General features: G+C 50.2%; 8 protein-coding genes across 8 annotated transcripts; 3 read left to right on the forward strand and 5 right to left on the reverse strand.

The window, feature by feature from the left end:
• Positions 1 to 570: 570 nt before the first annotated feature.
• ANOM_010313 (uncharacterized protein) lies at positions 571 to 2,445 on the reverse strand (the record flags this gene model as incomplete). Its single annotated transcript, XM_015555569.1, has 5 exons — positions 571 to 816; positions 879 to 2,076; positions 2,130 to 2,200; positions 2,254 to 2,327; positions 2,385 to 2,445. The coding sequence occupies 5 exons, from the start codon at positions 2,443 to 2,445 to the stop codon at positions 571 to 573; spliced, it is 1,650 nt and encodes a 549-aa protein (XP_015401722.1).
• Positions 2,446 to 3,605: 1,160 nt separating this feature from the next.
• On the reverse strand, positions 3,606 to 5,284 carry ANOM_010314 (zinc finger CCCH domain-containing protein; the record flags this gene model as incomplete). Its single annotated transcript, XM_015555570.1, has 5 exons — positions 3,606 to 4,244; positions 4,293 to 4,567; positions 4,617 to 4,917; positions 4,968 to 5,015; positions 5,237 to 5,284. The coding sequence occupies 5 exons, from the start codon at positions 5,282 to 5,284 to the stop codon at positions 3,606 to 3,608; spliced, it is 1,311 nt and encodes a 436-aa protein (XP_015401723.1).
• A 750-nt stretch (positions 5,285 to 6,034) lies between these two features.
• On the forward strand, positions 6,035 to 8,215 carry ANOM_010315 (fungal specific transcription factor domain-containing protein; the record flags this gene model as incomplete). The annotated part of the gene is made up of 3 exons (XM_015555571.1): positions 6,035 to 6,368; positions 6,419 to 7,634; positions 7,693 to 8,215. 3 exons carry the CDS (start codon positions 6,035 to 6,037, stop codon positions 8,213 to 8,215), a joined length of 2,073 nt encoding a protein of 690 aa, XP_015401724.1.
• A 215-nt stretch (positions 8,216 to 8,430) lies between these two features.
• ANOM_010316 (uncharacterized protein) lies at positions 8,431 to 10,219 on the reverse strand (the record flags this gene model as incomplete). Its single annotated transcript, XM_015555572.1, has 2 exons — positions 8,431 to 9,216; positions 9,275 to 10,219. 2 exons carry the CDS (start codon positions 10,217 to 10,219, stop codon positions 8,431 to 8,433), a joined length of 1,731 nt encoding a protein of 576 aa, XP_015401720.1.
• A 681-nt stretch (positions 10,220 to 10,900) lies between these two features.
• On the forward strand, positions 10,901 to 13,111 carry ANOM_010317 (acyclic terpene utilization AtuA family protein; the record flags this gene model as incomplete). Its single annotated transcript, XM_015555573.1, has 7 exons — positions 10,901 to 10,958; positions 11,014 to 11,088; positions 11,143 to 11,321; positions 11,377 to 12,017; positions 12,066 to 12,269; positions 12,342 to 12,481; positions 12,537 to 13,111. 7 exons carry the CDS (start codon positions 10,901 to 10,903, stop codon positions 13,109 to 13,111), a joined length of 1,872 nt encoding a protein of 623 aa, XP_015401721.1.
• A 93-nt stretch (positions 13,112 to 13,204) lies between these two features.
• ANOM_010318 (uncharacterized protein) lies at positions 13,205 to 14,424 on the reverse strand (the record flags this gene model as incomplete). Its single annotated transcript, XM_015555574.1, has 2 exons — positions 13,205 to 14,015; positions 14,084 to 14,424. 2 exons carry the CDS (start codon positions 14,422 to 14,424, stop codon positions 13,205 to 13,207), a joined length of 1,152 nt encoding a protein of 383 aa, XP_015401718.1.
• A 506-nt stretch (positions 14,425 to 14,930) lies between these two features.
• ANOM_010319 (serine hydrolase domain-containing protein) lies at positions 14,931 to 16,079 on the reverse strand (the record flags this gene model as incomplete). Its single annotated transcript, XM_015555575.1, has 1 exon — positions 14,931 to 16,079. The coding sequence occupies one exon, from the start codon at positions 16,077 to 16,079 to the stop codon at positions 14,931 to 14,933; it is 1,149 nt and encodes a 382-aa protein (XP_015401717.1).
• A 726-nt stretch (positions 16,080 to 16,805) lies between these two features.
• Positions 16,806 to 18,643, forward strand: ANOM_010320 (MFS transporter; the record flags this gene model as incomplete). Its single annotated transcript, XM_015555576.1, has 4 exons — positions 16,806 to 17,122; positions 17,178 to 18,164; positions 18,214 to 18,345; positions 18,406 to 18,643. 4 exons carry the CDS (start codon positions 16,806 to 16,808, stop codon positions 18,641 to 18,643), a joined length of 1,674 nt encoding a protein of 557 aa, XP_015401719.1.
• Between the last annotated feature and the right edge of the window lie 490 nt (positions 18,644 to 19,133).

Here is a 19,133-nt window from a genome sequence, read left to right on the forward strand (position 1 = left end):
TGTGGACCTTACCTCCGGGTGGAGTTGGATGAGTGCGATCTTGACCATTTTGGGTTCTGGTCGTTTTATCCTGTCAAGTTGTGTGTGTATGGATGAGTTGCGATTGTTTGGGGTTGATAGTGCTGTACGCTCCTGATGGCGTTTTATAGGCGCGTGGATTCCGCGCGGGATTCTAGATCGCCGAAGACGTATGTAACCCTATCCTTGCGCCGAGGGTTTCGCATGAACCTTGATTGTTGGCGGAGATGATGTTACTTGTTGCCTGCTCCGAGGTTGTATTAGAATTTAGGGTTGTCTGGGGTCCGCGGAACCCCGGAACTGTCTGGTGGAGTCGTTCCGGGCGTATCTATTAACAAGATGAGGAAGGATTGGTCTTGGCTGGCGAATTTGTTGATTAGATGGCTGAAAGTTATTAACTAACTATACTTTATACGAAGGTTCTATGGCTAGGAGTAAAGTCTGGAATGTTGATGTTTGTGATAATTCAATATGCTGACTACGGTGGAGTATATGATACGGAAGCGAGAGCAAATGTGGATCGAATGTGATAGCTCACGCTAGAATCAACAATCAATTCCTGAGATCCATCTGGCGTTCGGCATAGTATCGATATCTCTTCGCCGTCATCACCCGGAATCTCTTTCCAAAGTAGATGAAGACCAGATTTCCCGACAGGATTACGGTGAGGATAAGGCCGAAGGTTATGTAAAAGCCCGTCAGCCCGACACTCGCGATCCACGGTGTCAGAGCGAAGACGAAGATCGTCGAGATGAGGTTGCGGATGAAGGTGACTCCGACGAGAGAGTCGGCGATTACCTGTTAAACAGCATCTGGTTAGCACGCCCAATAGTAAATGGTCACATGTGTTATAAACTTACATCTGTATATGCATCTGTCAGATACGTCAAGGCGACGCTGTTAGCCGGAATAGTTCCGAAGATGGCGATGCCCAATCCAACGGCCACCAGCGGCCAAGGGGATCCGTTGTTGAGTCCAATGCCGAACATGAAGAGACCGGCCGGCACGAATGGTATGAACGCAACTGCAATCCAGAGTCTCATTTCGGGCTCGAAAACGCCTCGGTTTCTTTTCGCTAGATATAACACAAGCGAATCGCTGAGTCGCCCGGATATCAGAACTGCAATGCTGGTACCAATGAAGGGAGGAAGCCCCATGAGGCCTATTTGCGAGGCGTTGAAATTGTAAGGTGGCTGGGTCATGTACGAGGAGAGAGTAGTCACCGAGACAGTGACGGCGGCTGTCATGGCCCCGTAAACGACGGACATGAAAAAAATGGCGGGAACAGTAAAGAGAAGAATAAAAGGCTCAATGCTGTGTCGGGCCATGCTGGCAAATGACCCCGAGGATATTGACCATAAGGCGAGCTTTTTCCAGTATGGCTTCGTTGGGATTGAATGATCGATCCAGTGAGTCGCATGAGACCTTTGAATCTCTCTTTCTTTATGTGTTATGTTGGCCTCGATTTCCGGGTCGGTCGGAGACTTCTTGTCCTCACCTTCGGGAGATGAATTTAATTGAGTGGGAGCAACAACGGGTGGAACACCCTCAAGGGTCAGAGAGAATTTCGTTTCCTCGTAAAGGAAGATAAAGGCAACAAGACCGGCACCCATCAGAATAACCATCCACCACCAGACCCAGCGCCAGCCTTGCGAGGTAACAATATACCCACCTGCCAGTGGGGACAGCGTAGCCCCGACCGTCATAAACCAGACATAAATACTGTTCATAAGTCCGCGTTGATGAACAAAGTAGACATCAGCCACCGTCATTTGCACGAGCACTTCTGCGAGAGCCCCAACCAAAGAGCTCAGTATATTGGCCGACATAAGATCAGCGACAGTGTGCATTTTCGCTTGCCAAACACAGAAGACACATTGAGCGATAGTGCTGAACACATAGACAGGTCGGCGACCGTACTTGAGAGCGAAGGGTATCAGAATAACGCCGCCAATACAAAGGGATCCGCACCCTGCGGCGTAGCTATCATTTAGGAGTTCAAAGCTGAAACCAAGTTCCTCATTTAGTGGGCCCCAGGTGACAGTGGCCACATCGATTCTGGTTGCTCAGCTCCGTGTCGTGTTTCAAGGGATAGCTCGCAAGACACTTACATTGCGAAAACCATTATGACATAGTAGGAGACTAAGCCGAAATTCAAATGTTTACGCCATGTTGGCCAATTCTACATGGCCTTGTTTAGTGTCGTGTTAGGATTGGGCTCTCAGCGAGGCTTACCAGGGGGTCGTTAGGATCATGGCTAGGCACGGGCTGCAAAATGATATCAGTCGTTCGACCATCTTGTGGAAGCTCTAAGTGGCATTAGCTACGGATGAGAGATCATAACATTTCATAAGTGTCAGGCTCACCTTCAAGCTGAACCGTTCCAGGTGGCCAGGATGGATCGGACGCGTGGGCTTGGTGCGACATCTCAAAGGAAGTGCTATATGCCGTCTCAGCTTTTTTTAGATTGCTACGGACAGCACCTCTACGACGAATCTGTAGAACATATGTCAACTAACATAACAGTAATTACTGGGGAGACAAGACACTGATATATGACAGCCTCTGACAGTAACGCATGTCGGACAGATCCGAGACAAGCAAGGACTCGGCAGATAGCCCTATCCTTCGGGAAGAGTACATTTGACATTACGCCTTAGTACGCTGTCAAACAATTGGCTTCCCATGCACATCGTTAGCACGGAGGAATTCCGCAGGAGGGGCAGAAGCAATCTTGCCCGAGAAGGGAAACTGTAAGCAAGGGCCAATGAGCTCTATCTTTACTGCTTAGTTTATCTCTTGGTGTCTCCGATGCGGGGGATTCAAGCAAGATAAGGAGATAGGGTTCCAAAATACGAACAATGGCCAATTTTTGCGCCTGCCAAGGCGAAAGGAACCGGAAGCTCTGAACTTTATCTGCCTGGCATCTCAAGTATAGGAATACAAATAAATAAACAGACTACCAGTTTTAATAACAGGCAGGCTGGAAAGCTCCTCGAGATTTACTTTCGGCGGGTTCATCCTATTTTTGCTGTACTCCTAGTGCAATGTCTTCAAGCCCGACCAGCCTTGCCCTCCGACATTAGAATGAGCATCCAAGTGACTAATCAAGCATGTGATTAGTGCATGTGGCAGGGGGTCAATATATGTTAGCAACACAGAGGTACCATGTGGATAGAAAGCCAGCAGTAAACTGTATGTCCATTTCCAATGTCTGTTGACCTTGTCCAACAGAGAAAGTGCATTAAGATCAATACTGCCATTGTCAGTCAGATTACTCCCAGTAGTCTGGAAGAGTAAGCACTGCCCTATGTCATTCTGCAGTATAGTCTTTCGGTGATAGAAAAGATCACTGAGCCAGAAAGGAAAATCTCCAAAAGGTCCTAGACTATAAACCATACCGATATATAACCTCCGCATATTTCATGACCTCGACAGATATCATAGATTCCGTGCAATGTTATCGGTCGCCACCGAGCCAGAGTGGAAGTGACACATTGACTTGTAGCGTAGGTAACGTTCAAGATAGTTGAATGACCTGAATGACATAGCGGCCATAGATCATGGTGTAGCACTATGGCCTACATTTAGATTACGTCTCTCATAAGAAAGGCGAAGGTGTTGTTCGGGTCCATCATCGAATTCGTCTCTGAGAACCCTTCACTACTTGGTGATTCCTCTTCATGTTCGATCGGCATAACCCACTGCGCAACTTGTAGGCTAAGTGTATGACCCTGCCGATTAAATTTGCAAGGTTTAGCACCTTTGCAGGTATCCTTCTGACAAAGGTGACCAAGGTAGCATTTAATCGAACGACAGCTGGCGCCCCTTAGGCAGATGTGCTGTCGCATGATATACATCAAGACAGTGAGACACGCCGGTTCAATTGGACTGTGGTCAAACTCGCAACTCAGGTTCCCACATTCCCCTCCAAGGTGGTGTTTGTTGCAGAGTTTGTGCCGTTTGGCACGTTGGTAATACACCTCCCATTCTTCTTGAGATGGCATGGGACAGTAGGTGTCAATCCGCTCCCCATCCTTGTTGATTGCGATAAATTCCTGGGATTTTGAGTTCACCCTGGGAAGAAACCGGGCATAGTACCCTTGTTCCCGGGGTTTGATGGTAAAACTCACCGGTTGAGTCGGAGTATCATATAGTGATTTCGGGAACTGTTGGTTGGGCATTATGTGGAGCTTTGTGCAGTCCTTGCCAAATCGGCAGATACCCTACTTACTCAGTTAGATGGCGTTTGCTAGATCATTTTACTAGGGTACCTTTTGGAAATGCCTGCAAATTGGTCTAGTAGCAGGAATCACATTGTTTCCACCCACAGGCGGCGACGTGGAGGTAGATGTGAATACGGCAGAGATCTCCTTCACTGGTAGGTCCAGCTTGTCATACTCAGGGTGGAAGGAGGCGGCTTTGATTAGGGTGATACGATCAGCCTTGCCACGGTAAGGGGTCAGTAAGGATAGATAGCCAGCATCGTGACAGCCAGCGAAGAAAATGTGCTTGCATTGGTTATTGTCCGCAAACAAGCGAAACATTTCTGAATAATGTGAGTGTACTGGTGCACGGGTAGTCAAGCTTGATCCTACCTCTGATCTTATAGTCGGCACCTTCCTTCTTGTCGCCGGCGTCAACATAATCGAACAAATCCTGAGAACGAGTAAAGCTGGATGCAAACGGTGAGAGGGACCGCGCCTCATTGCCAACTAGACCGGCGCGGGCCAAGGCTTTCGAAAGTCCTAGAATGTTGCTGTAAATGCGAACCATAATTCGGCATTGATCTGCTTGGCTTCCAAGTTGGTCACTAAGAAGCTCTTTGATAGAATCATTCAGAAGTTGAGCTGCTTTCGTCCCTCCTTCTGTCCCTTCCCTCATCAGGTGTTCCTTGAACTGGTTTCATTAGTACTAGTAGTCACCATTGCGGCTAGGGTATAGCTAACAAGGTAGCCATCACCATCCACCAATACCAGCACGAATGGATTACGCTCCTAGTTTCAATTAGAGCTTGTCTCTGTGTATGTAGTACTTCTTATGTCTGTTAATGCAAAGGATTACCTACTTGTCCTCTAGCTAGTTTCTTATACTTCTCTCGAGCTTCTTTCTCCTCCTCATAGTCGCTTTTCAGTCGGTTGTAGTTATCCAACAAAAGATGAAATTATTGCAAGAGGCTCTGGATATTCTCATGGTGCTGCTGGTTTTCACGCAAGACATGACCTAGATGATCATCGAGGGCCTGGATCTCGGCGTCGCCAAGCATGTTGTTCTCTGTGATCTAAGATGGAGGAAATGAACAAAGCTGATAAGCAACCATACGTGGCTGCACTCAAGGTGGGAATTACTACAGCCCACAACCATACAACACTGGACCAATGCAGGAAATACGAGGTATCTGACGACGGGGAGAGATGTGGATGGGAGAAGCCACTCAATAACAATGGAGAACTAGTTCTTTATGGGTTGATGCCCAGTTGCCTGAGGCGGTAAGCGGTGAATCGCGGCCCAGTTGTCAATGTGGGGTTGACAGTCACGTTAAGTTGTGGCTGGCCTCAGGCAGACGGGCGGACGCCTCGGCTGAATCTGTCCAATCGCCCAAGCCTCAACGGCATCCCCATTTATTCCATGCAGGCTCTCATCTTGCTTCAGTTCCCATATATTCAATAATCTATCATTTTACGTTCAGATCAATTCAACTTTTTTATACGCGTGAATGAAAGACAATGAACCAGTCACGGAGTCCTGGTGCTACAGTTGTAAGGCGTGCAAAAGTGAGCCTTGATTCACCCATGAGAGATCTAGACCTAGCATTACTCAGGAATCAAAGAAAATGCTTATCGTCGAATTCATCTACCTAGGCTTGCACTACCTGCAGACGTAAAAAAACAAAATGTGATGGCAGGCGCCCCACTTGTTCACCATGCAAAGCATTCAATCTGCCCTGTGCTTTCCAGGATGTTTTGAGGCAATCCAGTCGAACTAGCCGGTGAGTTCGAAAGCTACTTTAAGCTCAATGTCTTCTGATCCAATTCCTATCAGAGCATATGTTGAGGAGCTAGAGAAACGCGTTCAGGACATGGAAATGCGGTTACAAGACCGAACTCTAGATGCGTTGAGGCAAGAATCCTTATCAGAAAACAAGAGGAACTCTCCTGTCCAACCTTCGGCAGCCGCTGGCACCAGCACCAGCGCTAATTTTGAACCCAACGCTATCGAGAGTCAGTCCTATCTCACATCGCCTTCTAGGTCCCCGCTAGGGGAAGATAATGCTCAGCCAAGTACGGACAGTGAAGCTATCCAGGCTCCCTACGTCATCAACGCCGAGGGAACAAAGATGCGATTTTTCGGTAAGCATAACCCCATGCGTCAACGTGAATTTGGGTTGACTTCATCTAAGGAGCATCTTCTGGGTTCTCAATGACTTCACCCCAAACCCTAAATGGGCTAGAAGGCGAAAAACGATCTGGAGCGTGGATGGCCACTAGTCAAAAAACAGCCCCTAGGTGGCAATTGTCCAGTTGGTATCCTCGCATTCTGCAGGGCGATCCTGGGCAGCGCGCTTTCCAGCAATTGCCTCCCAGACCAATCACACTACAGCTTGTAAGCGAGTACTTTGGTAGCTTCAATAGAGCAATCCCGCTGTTCGATGAATCTACGTTTACGAGATTAGTGGATAAACAGTTTGGTTGGAGTCCCGATGAAAGTCCCTCGTGGTGGGCATCCCTGAATGTTGTGCTTGCATCTGCCTACAGGGAAAGGGCACAAAGGTTACCTGATGGAAGTGAAGAATGGCAGAAGTCAATGGGACACATCAGGAATGCTCTAAACGTGATTGTAGAATTTTTCATGCGTGCTGCGGACTTACTTGCTGTTCAAGCAATGTTGGGACTCGCACTTCTCTTCCAAAATACACCAAATCCTCAGCCGCTCTTCATGTTTGCGGCAGCGGCAATGCGACTTTCACAGTCTATTGGGCTACATCGCAATCAGACATTGGGACTATCTCCATCGCAGATTGAGGAGCGGCGGAGAACATTTTGGATTGCATTCATCCTCGATGCGGAAATCTCTCATCGAACCGGGCGGCCACCGGTGCAGGATGTGAACGATTTCGACACCCCACTACCTTCCAACAAGCCTCAAGACGGACTAGGAATTGTAAATGTTTGTGGTGCCCACCTTGACTACTTCCACCTGTTGGCACAGTTTTCGTTGATCCAACGACGCCTGTACGACCGTCTTTATATCACCAACGTCAAGACGAAGACCGCCCGAGATCTTATCCGAGACTTAAACACTAGTGAGCATGATCTTCTCGAATGGCGGACCTCTTTTGAAAAGCATTACGATCCAGAAATGGCGTTCTCGAATACATCTGATTATCATCTTCAGCATGTCCTCAGATTAGACCTCGCCTATCATTGCTGCTATGCCAAGCTTTACCAACTCTGTATTCATGCTCGACGATCAATGGCCCGAGCTGCAAAGGACTTGGAAGATTTCGCAGCTTTGGGTAAGGAAGTAGATGATATGCTTGTGAGGTCTTTGGAATGTGCGAGGTCTGCAGTTCAACTGATAAAACATGGTAGTGTATTTGGGTCCTGCTTCATATGGTATGTGTATCTGAGCTACTCATATATGGTAACTCCAGTCTTGTGCTAACCTTGAAAGGGGTGTCATTTACTTCCCTGCTGCTGCATCAATGACCTTGTTATCGAACTTGCTGGGGAGTAGCTCTCATCAACATTCCGTGGCTGATCTTGCCATGGCTCAGGAAACCATAAACTTGCTTTCTAAATTATCATCTGAAGAGCCAGGCACATATGTTGATCACATCCTCGAGGTGTGTACCGATCTAAAAAGTGCAGCCAAGCAGGCCATAAGTCGAGCCGAGCAAAACATCTCCCAGCGATCGATGGGGAATATCAGCAACACTCAGTCTTCTAGAAACAAAACCGGCGATCCGGTAAATGGATTTTCTGAACTGGCTAGTCCAGGTTTAGTTGCACCTTCATCCGGGGATGCGGATCCGACCGGAAGTAGTACTATTTTACAAAACTATGACATGCCCTCGGTGGATCCAACCTTTGACTTGGCCATGAATTTTCAATGGCCTATTGCCCCTTTCTGGAACTGGGATGACATGGTGTCTAGCACATCCGATGGTGGAATAGACAATGGACGATTATTATAGGTGTCTTCAGCATGATTCTCGGAAACGGTCTATCCACGCCTACGCAGACCCTCGACTCTCGGAATGCGAGCATAAAGGATGAGCGATTTACCTTCTACAAACGATGACAGTCCCCCAACTATATCTTGGTAGGGATGTAAATAATATAACATGAATCTAATGGTCTAATTCAATACAACAATAGTCTTCGTTCCTTGCAACTTCGGGGCCGCTCTCTAATGCCAGCTGATGTTCCTGTCATGGTAGCAATTGGGTACAGGGGGACTGGTCCACCGGGGAGTTACTGCGTCTTCACCAAGCCTGACAATTGGCTTGAGCAAGGTTTGTCGTCCCCACGGCCCTTGATCAAATGTGGTCATCAATGGTGAATCCTCATCCAGGTACCCAGGCCGGCCCTTTTTCCAACCAGCGATGACTTGCAACAGAATTTCAGTAACAAACTGGTCGGGAGTTGAGGGCACAAACCCAAACTTCTTGGCCGTGTTGTGAACCACGTCTAGGGGGTACAGTCCGACTTCCTCTTCCAGTGCTATGTTGTCTGCGGCAACCAAAGAACTAACAACGTGATAAGAGCCTCCTTTGACTGCCCGGTCACGAATAGCCATCATGGCTGCAAGAGCACCCACTACGCCCGTAGTCATGTCTGACACTGGCAGTGGAGGTAAAACGCATTTCTCGTCCGCATATCCCAACGACCTACCCATAACATAGGAAGAACCGGAGGCAGCATCGCCGATTTGCTGCCAGCCTGGGCGCTCAGCAAAGGGGCCGTCCGGACCATAGCAGTTCTCATCCACATAGACAATACCCTTTCCTCTGTTCGCAGCCAATTCTAGCATATCCCGGAGTCCAAGACCCTTTCTGCCCAAGGACCCATACCGGAATCCCTGAATGAACACGTCCACATCTGCGATAAGCTCTCGAAGACGGGTCATGTCCTCAGGCTTAGTAATGTCCAGGTCGATGGTACGCTTTCCTGCATTCAGGACAAGTTGCAAGAGCTTTCATCATATAAGCAAGCATTCTGGTTTATCCAGTAAAGGGAATAAGGCAGCTTACATTCAGATCAGGCAGTTTACTACAGTTGACGCGGATGACGTCCGCACCAAAGGAGGCAAGAGTCACACCGATAGTTGGGCCCGCGATAATGCGTACCATCTCCAGCACCTTGATCCCAGCCAGTGGTCTCTGGTCGCCAGGAACCTTGGGTAAGGGCTGCTGGGGTGTAGGAGCTGCATACGTTTCGTGTGTATAGTTCACATATGGATGCCTGGCGAGCTTCTTTCCCATTTCCGTGTTTCGCCATGATTCCGGCTTATAGCATATGCTTCCACAAAGGCCATGGCGTACGTTGTGCATCTCAAGCTCATCCGGACTCCACTGACGGACATGTTTTTGGATGTAGTCGTAATACTCGTTCGGTGTATTGAAGGCGACGTTTGTGTCGATTCCCATTGTTTCCAGAACTCGGTTAGCATTGAGAGAGCCATGAAGTTGATACCATACGTTCGGGTCCTTGGTTTGGTAGATCGCCGTTGTCCTGCTTGCGAGACCTTCGCCGAAGCCTTGTTGAAAGTCACGGTCAAAGAGGGTGTTCAACTTTCCCGACCGCGCTATAGCCGAGATGTCAGATCCATTGATATGCGTGGTCGCCACCGAACCAAGCCATATTCCTGCCTGGTCAGTGTTGACGGTAACACTGCTCTCGGCCACTGGTGTACTATCGCGAAGTTCCAATAATTCGTTCCCTACCACACCACACATTGCATGCAGAGCAGCAGCAACAATAGGTGCTTTGATAGGACCAGGGATCATGGGGTCCGGCTGTCCCTCGAAATGGACGGTATCCCATACTTCTTTGTTTTGGGTAAATCCAGGCGTCTTCGAGGCTATAAACTCGAATACTCGGCGAGTGTCCTCGGGGACGGGGAGAACATTCTTATCGATGAAGGTCCCAGGGCCGTATACATCTGTTCCTGGGGTGGTCTCGTGAGAAAAGGCCATAGTGGATATGTGGTTGGGATGCACGCAACAAGTAAACTGTACAATGGATAATAGTCACAGGTGGCTACCTTCCAAGGACACGCGTTTCTCACTTTATATCATCAACTAGCACACTAAATTGCCTAGATAACCTTCGGAAACAACACCCTCGGTGCCGAGGGGGCTCCACTATTGGTCCACGGAATAATTCTTGCATTGGGTATGACACTGGACGTGGTGACGAAGCCTGCCGGAACATCTGTCACAGTAAGCCGAGTAACCGTGCGCTCTTTGTCTGTAACATCCATTCTATTAGTCAAGGAAGCTTCCTGGACCCTCCGAAGCAAAATATTTGTGACGATCAGTTTGACGCTATAGATGTGGAACTCCGCGCCTCCGCGGCGCCGGTGCAAGAACCCCGTGGCCCGTGGCGCAGATTTGCCGAGAATCATAACTTCAACCAACCAAGCATAGAGCATGATCAGCGGTGGATAATCAATGCGGGGAAATGCTTCATAATAAGCTTCCATTAGTCGAATGAGCCGCTTAAATCCGGGGGAGTCCTGGGAAGTCGCCCAAGTAGTGATGGAATATATAGCACGATGCCCGAGCAAGCCCACAGCTGGACGATCCATTACTCACAACAGCTAGAAGACCAAGTCATATTGTTCATATCGCACGGATAGCTACATTCACTGAAAGATGCTGCGTGATCCTGAAAGTAGACCTGTGAAAGTGGCCAACTGCTCTGGCTACCATGGTCTGTTCATCGACTCTTAGTTAAGCTTCTAGACGCTGACTGCTTGAATAACTAGGCGATCCAGCATATGAGATGTACCGCCAGGCGACATTGGGCGACGTCGACTTCATCACTGGTGACTACCTTGCGGGTACGCCTCTCACTATCCATCAGAGAGCCCTGTCACAGACTAATGTGCGAACAGAAGTCAACTTAGCCAACAATGCCGAGGCTTGGCGTGCAGGCAAACATCCGGGCTACGAGGAAACGGCTTGGCAGGGACTACAGCAAACAATCGACGTGATTGCGGAAAAGGGTATCCGTGTTGTAATCAACGGGGGTGCTTTAGATCCTAGAGCACTTGCGTTGAAAGTCGAAGCTCTAGTAAGTGGTCACTGCGATCATCAAGCACGGGGCCCAACTAAATTGATTGCTGCAGACAGCTGAGAAAAACCTTGACATATGTGTGGCTTATGTATCAGGGGATGACCTATACCCTCAAGTCGGGCCTAATATGCCAACCAATAAAGAGGAACTGCAGCATTTGGATTCTGGAAACTCCTCCATTGTCCCATCGAGGTTGACATATGCGTTTATGAATACAACTGATGGAAGCCCGATTCCCATGACATCGGCCCATGCATACCTTGGGGCCCGTGGTATCGTCGAAGGCCTGAGGCGAGGCGCACAGATTATCATTTGCGGCCGTGTTGCTGACGCCAGTCCCGTGATAGCAGCGGCCTGGTTCTGGTACGACTGGAGCGAAACGGACTACGATAGACTTGCTGGAGCACTCATTGCAGGCCATCTAATTGAATGTTCGGCATACGTCACTGGGGCAAACTTTGCTGGCTTTGATAAATATCCGGTCGAAGATCTCATTGCTCCTGGATTTCCTATTGCCGAGATCGAGAGAGACGGTACCTGCGTCATCACCAAACACCCGGGAACCCAAGGTGTGGTGAACACTGACACAGTGAAATGCCAATTCCTGTATGAGTTGCAGGGTAACGTCTACCTAAATAGTGATGTTAGTGCTCATATTGGTGATGTTATTGTTGAGGATGCTGGCAAGGACAGGTATTGGTTAACAACACCCCGTTTTACACAAGCTCTAACGATAGACAGAGTCCGTGTATCTGGTATCAGAGGGTCACCACCTCCTCCCACTACCAAGCTCGCAGTTTTCTACCCTGGAGGTTATGAGGCCCAACTACTTTATAATGCAACCGGATATGCTACTGCTCGGAAGTGGGACCTCCTCGAGAAGCAACTCCGTCATTTCCTCCCTGAAAGTGCCGCAAATGACCTGGAAACACTCGAATTCCAGAGGTAAGCACACTTCAAGCCACAATCCCCGATCAAACATACCTCAGCGAGAACAAATGCCTAACTCAGTCCTAGAGTCGGAGTTCCCGACCCAAATCCCTCCTCTCAGCTAAAGAGCACCACATATATGCGCATCTTCATCGCAGCCCGCACAGCACAAGCGGTAACAACCGTCGCAAAGGCAATGCGCCATATCTCACTGAAACACTTCTCCGGTATATATCTCATATCCCATCAAATACAGAAGCAACGCCACTAATAAACAGTCAGGTTTCCACGCATCCCCTGACGCGCGCACCGCCGTCCCACGCCCATTCCTTGCATACTATCCTGCCATAATCAACCAGTCCGACATCAACGAAAAGATCAATATTCTCGACGGCCAATCCAAAACCGCATCTTTCGACATCCCACGCCCAAGCCAATACGAACTCCTGAAGCCACGTGAGAGCTACGATCCAGTAACACCAACCATATACAACGGTCCTACGAAGGACATTCGTCTCGGCGACATCGCACTGGCTCGGTCCGGCGACAAAGGCGCAAACCTCAACTTTGGCATCTTCGTCTCCAACCCGGCTCATTGGGAGTGGCTCCGGTCGTCCATGACCATCTCGCGGATGCGGGACCTCCTCGGCGATGATTGGGATGACTCGTTCTCGATCGAGAGGGTGGAGTTCCCACAGATCCACGCGGTGCATTTTGTCATCTACGGTATTCTGGGCCGCGGAGTCAGTAGCTCCAGCCGGCTAGACGGCTATGGGAAGGGATTCGCGGATTATATCCGGGACAAAGTGGTTTCAGTTCCTGTTCAGTTCGACCTGAACCTATCAACAAAACTATAAGTATGTACAAAGTACGCACATAGAATAAACGCCAGTATCTTCCTTCCACAGTACCATACTTAATCCAAGAATAATAAATACTACCACCCATACCTAAGAATCCTTCTTCCGGCTCTCCGTCGCCCCCCTCCTGGCAAGCACCAACTCCTCCCTCTCCCACATCAACTCAACAGCAGCGCCCACAGGCCCCACAAACGCACTCAGCAAGCCCGCTTTCACAAACAGCCCCAAGCAACCAACCCGCCCATACACACCCCTCTGCGCAGCGGCATACAAACTGCCCGCCCAGATCAGCATCCCAAGCGACCCGATAATATAATCCCATCTCAAAAACGCATGCACACCCTCCCCGACACTCCCCACAGTGCGAACAGGCTTCTCCCACGGAATCGGCACCTCGAACACCTTTCCGGGGTGCAGGGCGTCCACAAACTCCCCGCTAAAGATACCAGGCACGAAAACCGAGCTCAGGGAGATAGTCCAGGAGACGAGGTGCGTGAGCGCTGCGTTCGCGAATGCGAAGGCGTATATCCATCGCAGGGAACTGAGGCTCTTGCGCTCGCTGGCTGGGGTTCTATGTGTGGATGTGAAGGGGGCGAAGACGGCGTAGATGACTGTGAGGAGGATGGAGATGTAGGCGGGCCAGGGTTGCCAGATGGCGATGAAGATTTGCTTCAGGTCGGTGGTGATGTGCTCTGAGATTGGGAGGATCAGGAGCTGCGTGGGGACCATGTAGCCCACGATGAAGACGAGGGGCAGGGCGTTGGTGATGAACCGCGGGATGCGGAGGCTGTCCGGGGTTGGGTTCTTGGCTGTTTGCGAGGTGGCCAGGTGGAAGAAGCAGTAGAGCGGCGCTGCGAAGGCGAAGGTGAGCACTTGGGCTGCTAGGCCGAAGATCATGGGGCTTTTTTGTTTTGAAACTGTTAGCTTTGGACTTGGTTGAGTGAAGGTTGAGGGGGGGGGGGGAGTTACAATGCTGCGATTGTCCATGCGTTGCCCCTTCGCCATGCCTCAAGAGTGATGAGCACCCAGGCTGAGCCAAATGTACCAGAGAAGGCGACTGAGTGGAGGAACAGCGTTGGGTTGCTGCCATCTGTTGTTGGCCAGAAGAAGGCCGTTAGGGTTGTCAGGAGGTGGTCAATTGGCTCGATGCCGGTGTATATTGTGCGGAGGGGCTCATTGGTTCCTGGGAGGGTTTTGGATGTGACATATTGCTCGCCTAGTGCGCGGAGGCCGTTTATGTCTGCATAGTAGAAGATCGCGTACAAGGCAAAGAGGCTTAGTGAGGGGAGGAGGACTTTCGCGACGGCCATGTTTGCGCTCTCCGGTTGGCGATGGATCGTGCGTGAAAGAATTGGAAGGAATTGAAACGGGGATCTTCAACGGGCAGATTCCTGGGGTATTTATGCCTACGATGGATGTTTAATCTACACAATGATCGAGAATGTGAATGCGAGATGGGTAGGCGATCTATTTCCTAGTCGGGTAGCTGTTGCGAAGGATGCGGAGGACTAACCGTCGATCATTGGAGTAGGGCTCGCATCCGTACATGTGGAGTGCTTCTGGGGTTGATACCGAGGTTTCGGGACTTACATATGACCCCGAACCAGCACAGTGTACATACATTCAGGGTTATAGTAATCATAAAATAGCAGGATGAACGGTACATCTCATTGTGCCGAACACAATAGTAGAGTACTCCGCAGCCTACAAAGTCCGACATCGAGTAGACCAGCTCACCCCACCGGTAGCCTGAGATATTCCAAGATGTAATTAGACCTACCCAAGAACGCTACATCGATGGCAATATAGTCAACTATCACGCGTTATACCCGTCCAACGCCGCATAAGCAGCCCGTACATAATCACCCGTTCGCTCATTTCCAAGAATACTCATGCCCATCTTATTCATCGCATAAGTGAAAGTCATTTGACGATCGAGATCCATAAGCGCAAACGACCCTCCCCATCCTCCCCAGAAGGCCACTTTTCCAGATGGCAGCCAGTCCATGGCACCTTGCGCGCCGATGCCGAAACCAAGTCCCCATTCAATATTTAATCCAATAACCAGGTCCTGGCCACTGGCCTGCACCTCGAAGATCTTTGCGATCGTCTCAGGGCTCAAGAAGCGTTTCCCGTCCACGGTGCCATTCTGCGTGATGATGGATAGAATGTCGTTGGCCCCGCGTGCGTTGGTAAAGCCAGCCATGGACCCAATACCACTGCGACGGAAGGCAGGCTCTTTGGGAGCGTTTTGATTAGCAGGATTACCAGTCATAGCGCGATACGTGATACTGTTCGGATCTAGCATGGAGAAGTCCATGGCCTTCGTTCCAGGAACCATTTCTGCGATACGATCCCATTCTTCTTCCGCCACTGGGAGGTGGAAGTCGGCATTACGGGGAACAGCAAGCTCATCGTGAATAAAGTCGCCCAGCGTTTTCCCCGTAACGCGATGGACTAACTCCCCAATGAGATGTCCCTGGGAGGTAATGTGATACCCGTGTGCCGTGCCCGGTGTCCACCAGGGTTTCTGTTGAACCAGGTTTTCAGTCGCCTGAGGCACGTTAAACAGGGTGGCCTCGTCGATCGGGGGATCGAAGGATGGCAGGCCAGCAGTGTGGCTCATAAAGTGTCGAACCAATACGCCCTCTTTGCCGTTGACACCGAACTCGGGCCAGTAGTTAATAACTGGGGCATCCGGATCCACCATGCCGCGATCGATCAGAAGCAGCATCGCCAGATTCATGACCGTCTTGGTCATGGACCAGACCGAAACAATCGTATTCTCGCTCCATGGCTTTGAACGTGCTATGTCTGCGTAGCCGCCCCATATATCCACGACAGTCTTCCCCTTGACGCTAACGCAGATGGAGGCGCCAAGCTCCTTGTCAGAAGAAATGTTCTGCTGCAAAATATCGCGCAGGGCTGAAAACGCCGGGTCGCACGTGCCATCGACTTGAGCCATGGTTGTTAATGATGGAATGAGATATTTGAAGATTGGTTGAATACGAGGATAGATGGTGATGTATTGTTTATCTTAAACGAAACCATGGTACTATTTATGCTTTCTTTGGCCTTGTTAAAGAATTTGGAATTCTGTTGTTGGTTGGGGGGCTAAAACATCTAGTGCTTATTTGATATAAATTAGGGCAGACGACGCTTCGAATCATGGTTGCAACCTGGGGTTCACCTGACACCAACCATCTCACGATCCTGCGATTCGTGTTCACAGTCCACAAAGTATAGTTGATAGCGCTTAATTGTAGTGAATAGCCAACAGTCGATGATTGTAGCCCGTCATTCCTCGCAGGTTACGGAGGACATCAAGTTGACCCCACCATGCATGATGCGGGGTCTCCCGTAGATGCTGGAGATGTTTAGTAATGTTCTTTTGCGATTGGCAGGGCGATATTGCTATACAGCGGCAGCGAAGGGGTTCTCAATCTTGGACAGATATTGGCGATTGTCATGAGTCGTATATTCTCTGCAGTAACTTCAGGAACGGAGTAATATTGATGGCATCGTCCCATCTGGAGCTGCGTGGTTGGCGACGATGGTGTTTAACTCGGAAGGTTATCGAACCCATGGATCAATATCGATTGACGAACGTCATTACTCTCACGGCTGCCCTTGTGCACAAAAGAACTTGTACACCACAGAGTCCTGTAAATTAGAGCCGATCGACTCAAAGATGTCTTTCTTCAGCAGTTCAAGTAGTGATCTGTCGGAGATTCCCACCGCCCATCCAGAGCATAGCCCGGGGCTCGCATCCGTGAGACCAACGCTGAGCCGACGCTCCACCAATGTCGAGCTCTCACGCATCGAGTCGATTCGTCTGACGCACCAGTCGACCGTCGGATCGACAGCTGGCCCAGCCCCCAGAGATCAATGGCTACCATTTGGCGGCGGAAGAGATTATCCTCCCCTGCTGCCTGACCCCGAGAAATATGTCGTAGAATTCACAGGAGATGACCCCATGGATCCGCATAACTGGCGGATGAGCACCAAGTAGGCAAATGCGACGAGCACTTGCTCGAGGCAATCTTCGGAACTGACTGGACAGGATTTATTTGTCGTGCATCCTCGCGTATGTCACTTTCGTGTCCTCGTTCGCAAGTGCGATCTTCTCTTCTACACTCGCCGCGACCAGTGAGGAGTTCCACGTGAGTACGGAAGTCATGATATTAGGCGTGACCCTGTATGTTTTAGGCTTCGCGTCCGGTCCTACCTTTTGGGCCCCAGCCTCGGAGCTGAGCGGCCGACGATGGCCCCTTACTGCGGGTGCCTTTGGGGCGAGTATCTTCACCATTGGGACCGCGACCGCGAAAGATGTTCAGACCATCATGTTGACCCGGTTCTTCGCTGGGTTCTTCGCCGCTAGTCCGCTGGCCCTGGTCCCAGCAGTATTCGCCGATATGTACAATAATCGGCATCGCGGCGTGGCCATCGCCATGTTCGCCATGGCGGTGTTCGTTGGGCCATTCGCATCCCCATTCACGGGGGGGTTTATCACCATGAGTTATCTCCACTGGCGATGGACCATGTACCTCGCGGCCATTATGGGTTTCTTCGGATCGGCACTGTTGCTCTGCTTCTTTCGAGAAACCTATGCGCCCATGGTGTTGGTGGGAAAAGCGTCTATACTGCGACGCCAAACTCACAACTGGGGTATTCATGCGAAACAAGATGAGGTCGAGGTTGATTTCAACCAGTTGATCACCGTGAACTTCAGCCGGCCGTTCCGCATGTTGTTCACCGATCCTATTGTGTTCTTGGTGACGTTGTACATGTCGTTTATCTACGGATTGATGTATGCGTTGCTAGGGGCATATCCCATCGTTTTCCAGAAGATCCATGGGATGAACTTGGGAGTCGGAAGCCTGCCGTTCATCGCGTTAATCATTGGCGAGTTTGCGGGGGGCGCATACACCCTCCTCAGTCAGCCGGCATATACGAAGAAATTAGTAGCCAATAACGACATCCCCGTGCCGGAATGGCGATTACCTCCCGTGATTGTGGGCGGAATCGCCTTCACAGTAGGCCTCTTTTGGTACGCATCTACTCTGCTGTTGATTTTCTCATGGTTTTGACAGTTGTAGGTTCGGCTGGACCGGCTGGACGAAGAACATCCACTGGATGGCCCCCACGGCATCTGGGGTTCTCGTGGGATTTGGTATCTATTGCATCTTCCTGCAGTGCTTCAACTATCTAATCGACTCGTATCTGCAATTGTAGGCACCCCCTCTTTATCTAACCGCGATAACGCCCTGGAAGCAAGGCTGATAGGACAGTGCCGCGTCGGTCTTCGCCGCCAACACCATCCTCCGGTCCGCCGTCGGGGCGTGTTTTCCGCTCTTTGCACGGCAGATGTTTACCAACCTGGGGGTTCAGTGGGCTGGGACACTGTTGGGCTGTCTGGCGGCTATCATGATCCCGATTCCATTGGGATTTATCATCTGGGGCCCCACGTTGCGGCGGAAGAGCAAGTTTGCACCGAGCCCAGCAGTATTCGAGGAAAAGTCGGGGTAGTCGCTGGGGGAGATTCCAGATGCAAGGGAGAGTGTATCGAAGGAATGTTCTCTGCACAATGTATTCGTTCCGTCCAGTAGACACCGTTGAATTCCATGGCAATAAAAAGTCTAACGGCACGTTCCGGGCTTGCCGTCGACAAGAGAAGAACCGGTAAAATTTCCGCGGCGCCAAGAGAATTAATCTCGCGTCCCTCGAGAAACCCGCACGGGTAGAGATAAAAAAACTGCGTGCGATAAGCTGAAGAGCTGTGAACCGAAACGCAAAAAATCGGCGAGACCCGCGTGAGTACGGAATAGGCATGGTCCAACTGTTAGGGGTCCAGTAACAGCATTGCTGATTCGATCCTTGGCCCGGTCGGCAAGAGAACCGTCCATCTGACTGGCATTCCAGTCCCTTAAGTGGCTCTTCTGCTGCCATTGCCAAGAGGGCAGTCACACGAGCCACTGATAAGCACTGAGGCGAAGGATGCCTGTAACAATTTTTTTTT

The sequence above is a fragment of the Aspergillus nomiae genome, assembly GCF_001204775.2.
Source record: "Aspergillus nomiae NRRL 13137 chromosome Unknown contig00538, whole genome shotgun sequence".
Lineage (NCBI taxonomy): Eukaryota > Fungi > Ascomycota > Eurotiomycetes > Eurotiales > Aspergillaceae > Aspergillus > Aspergillus nomiae.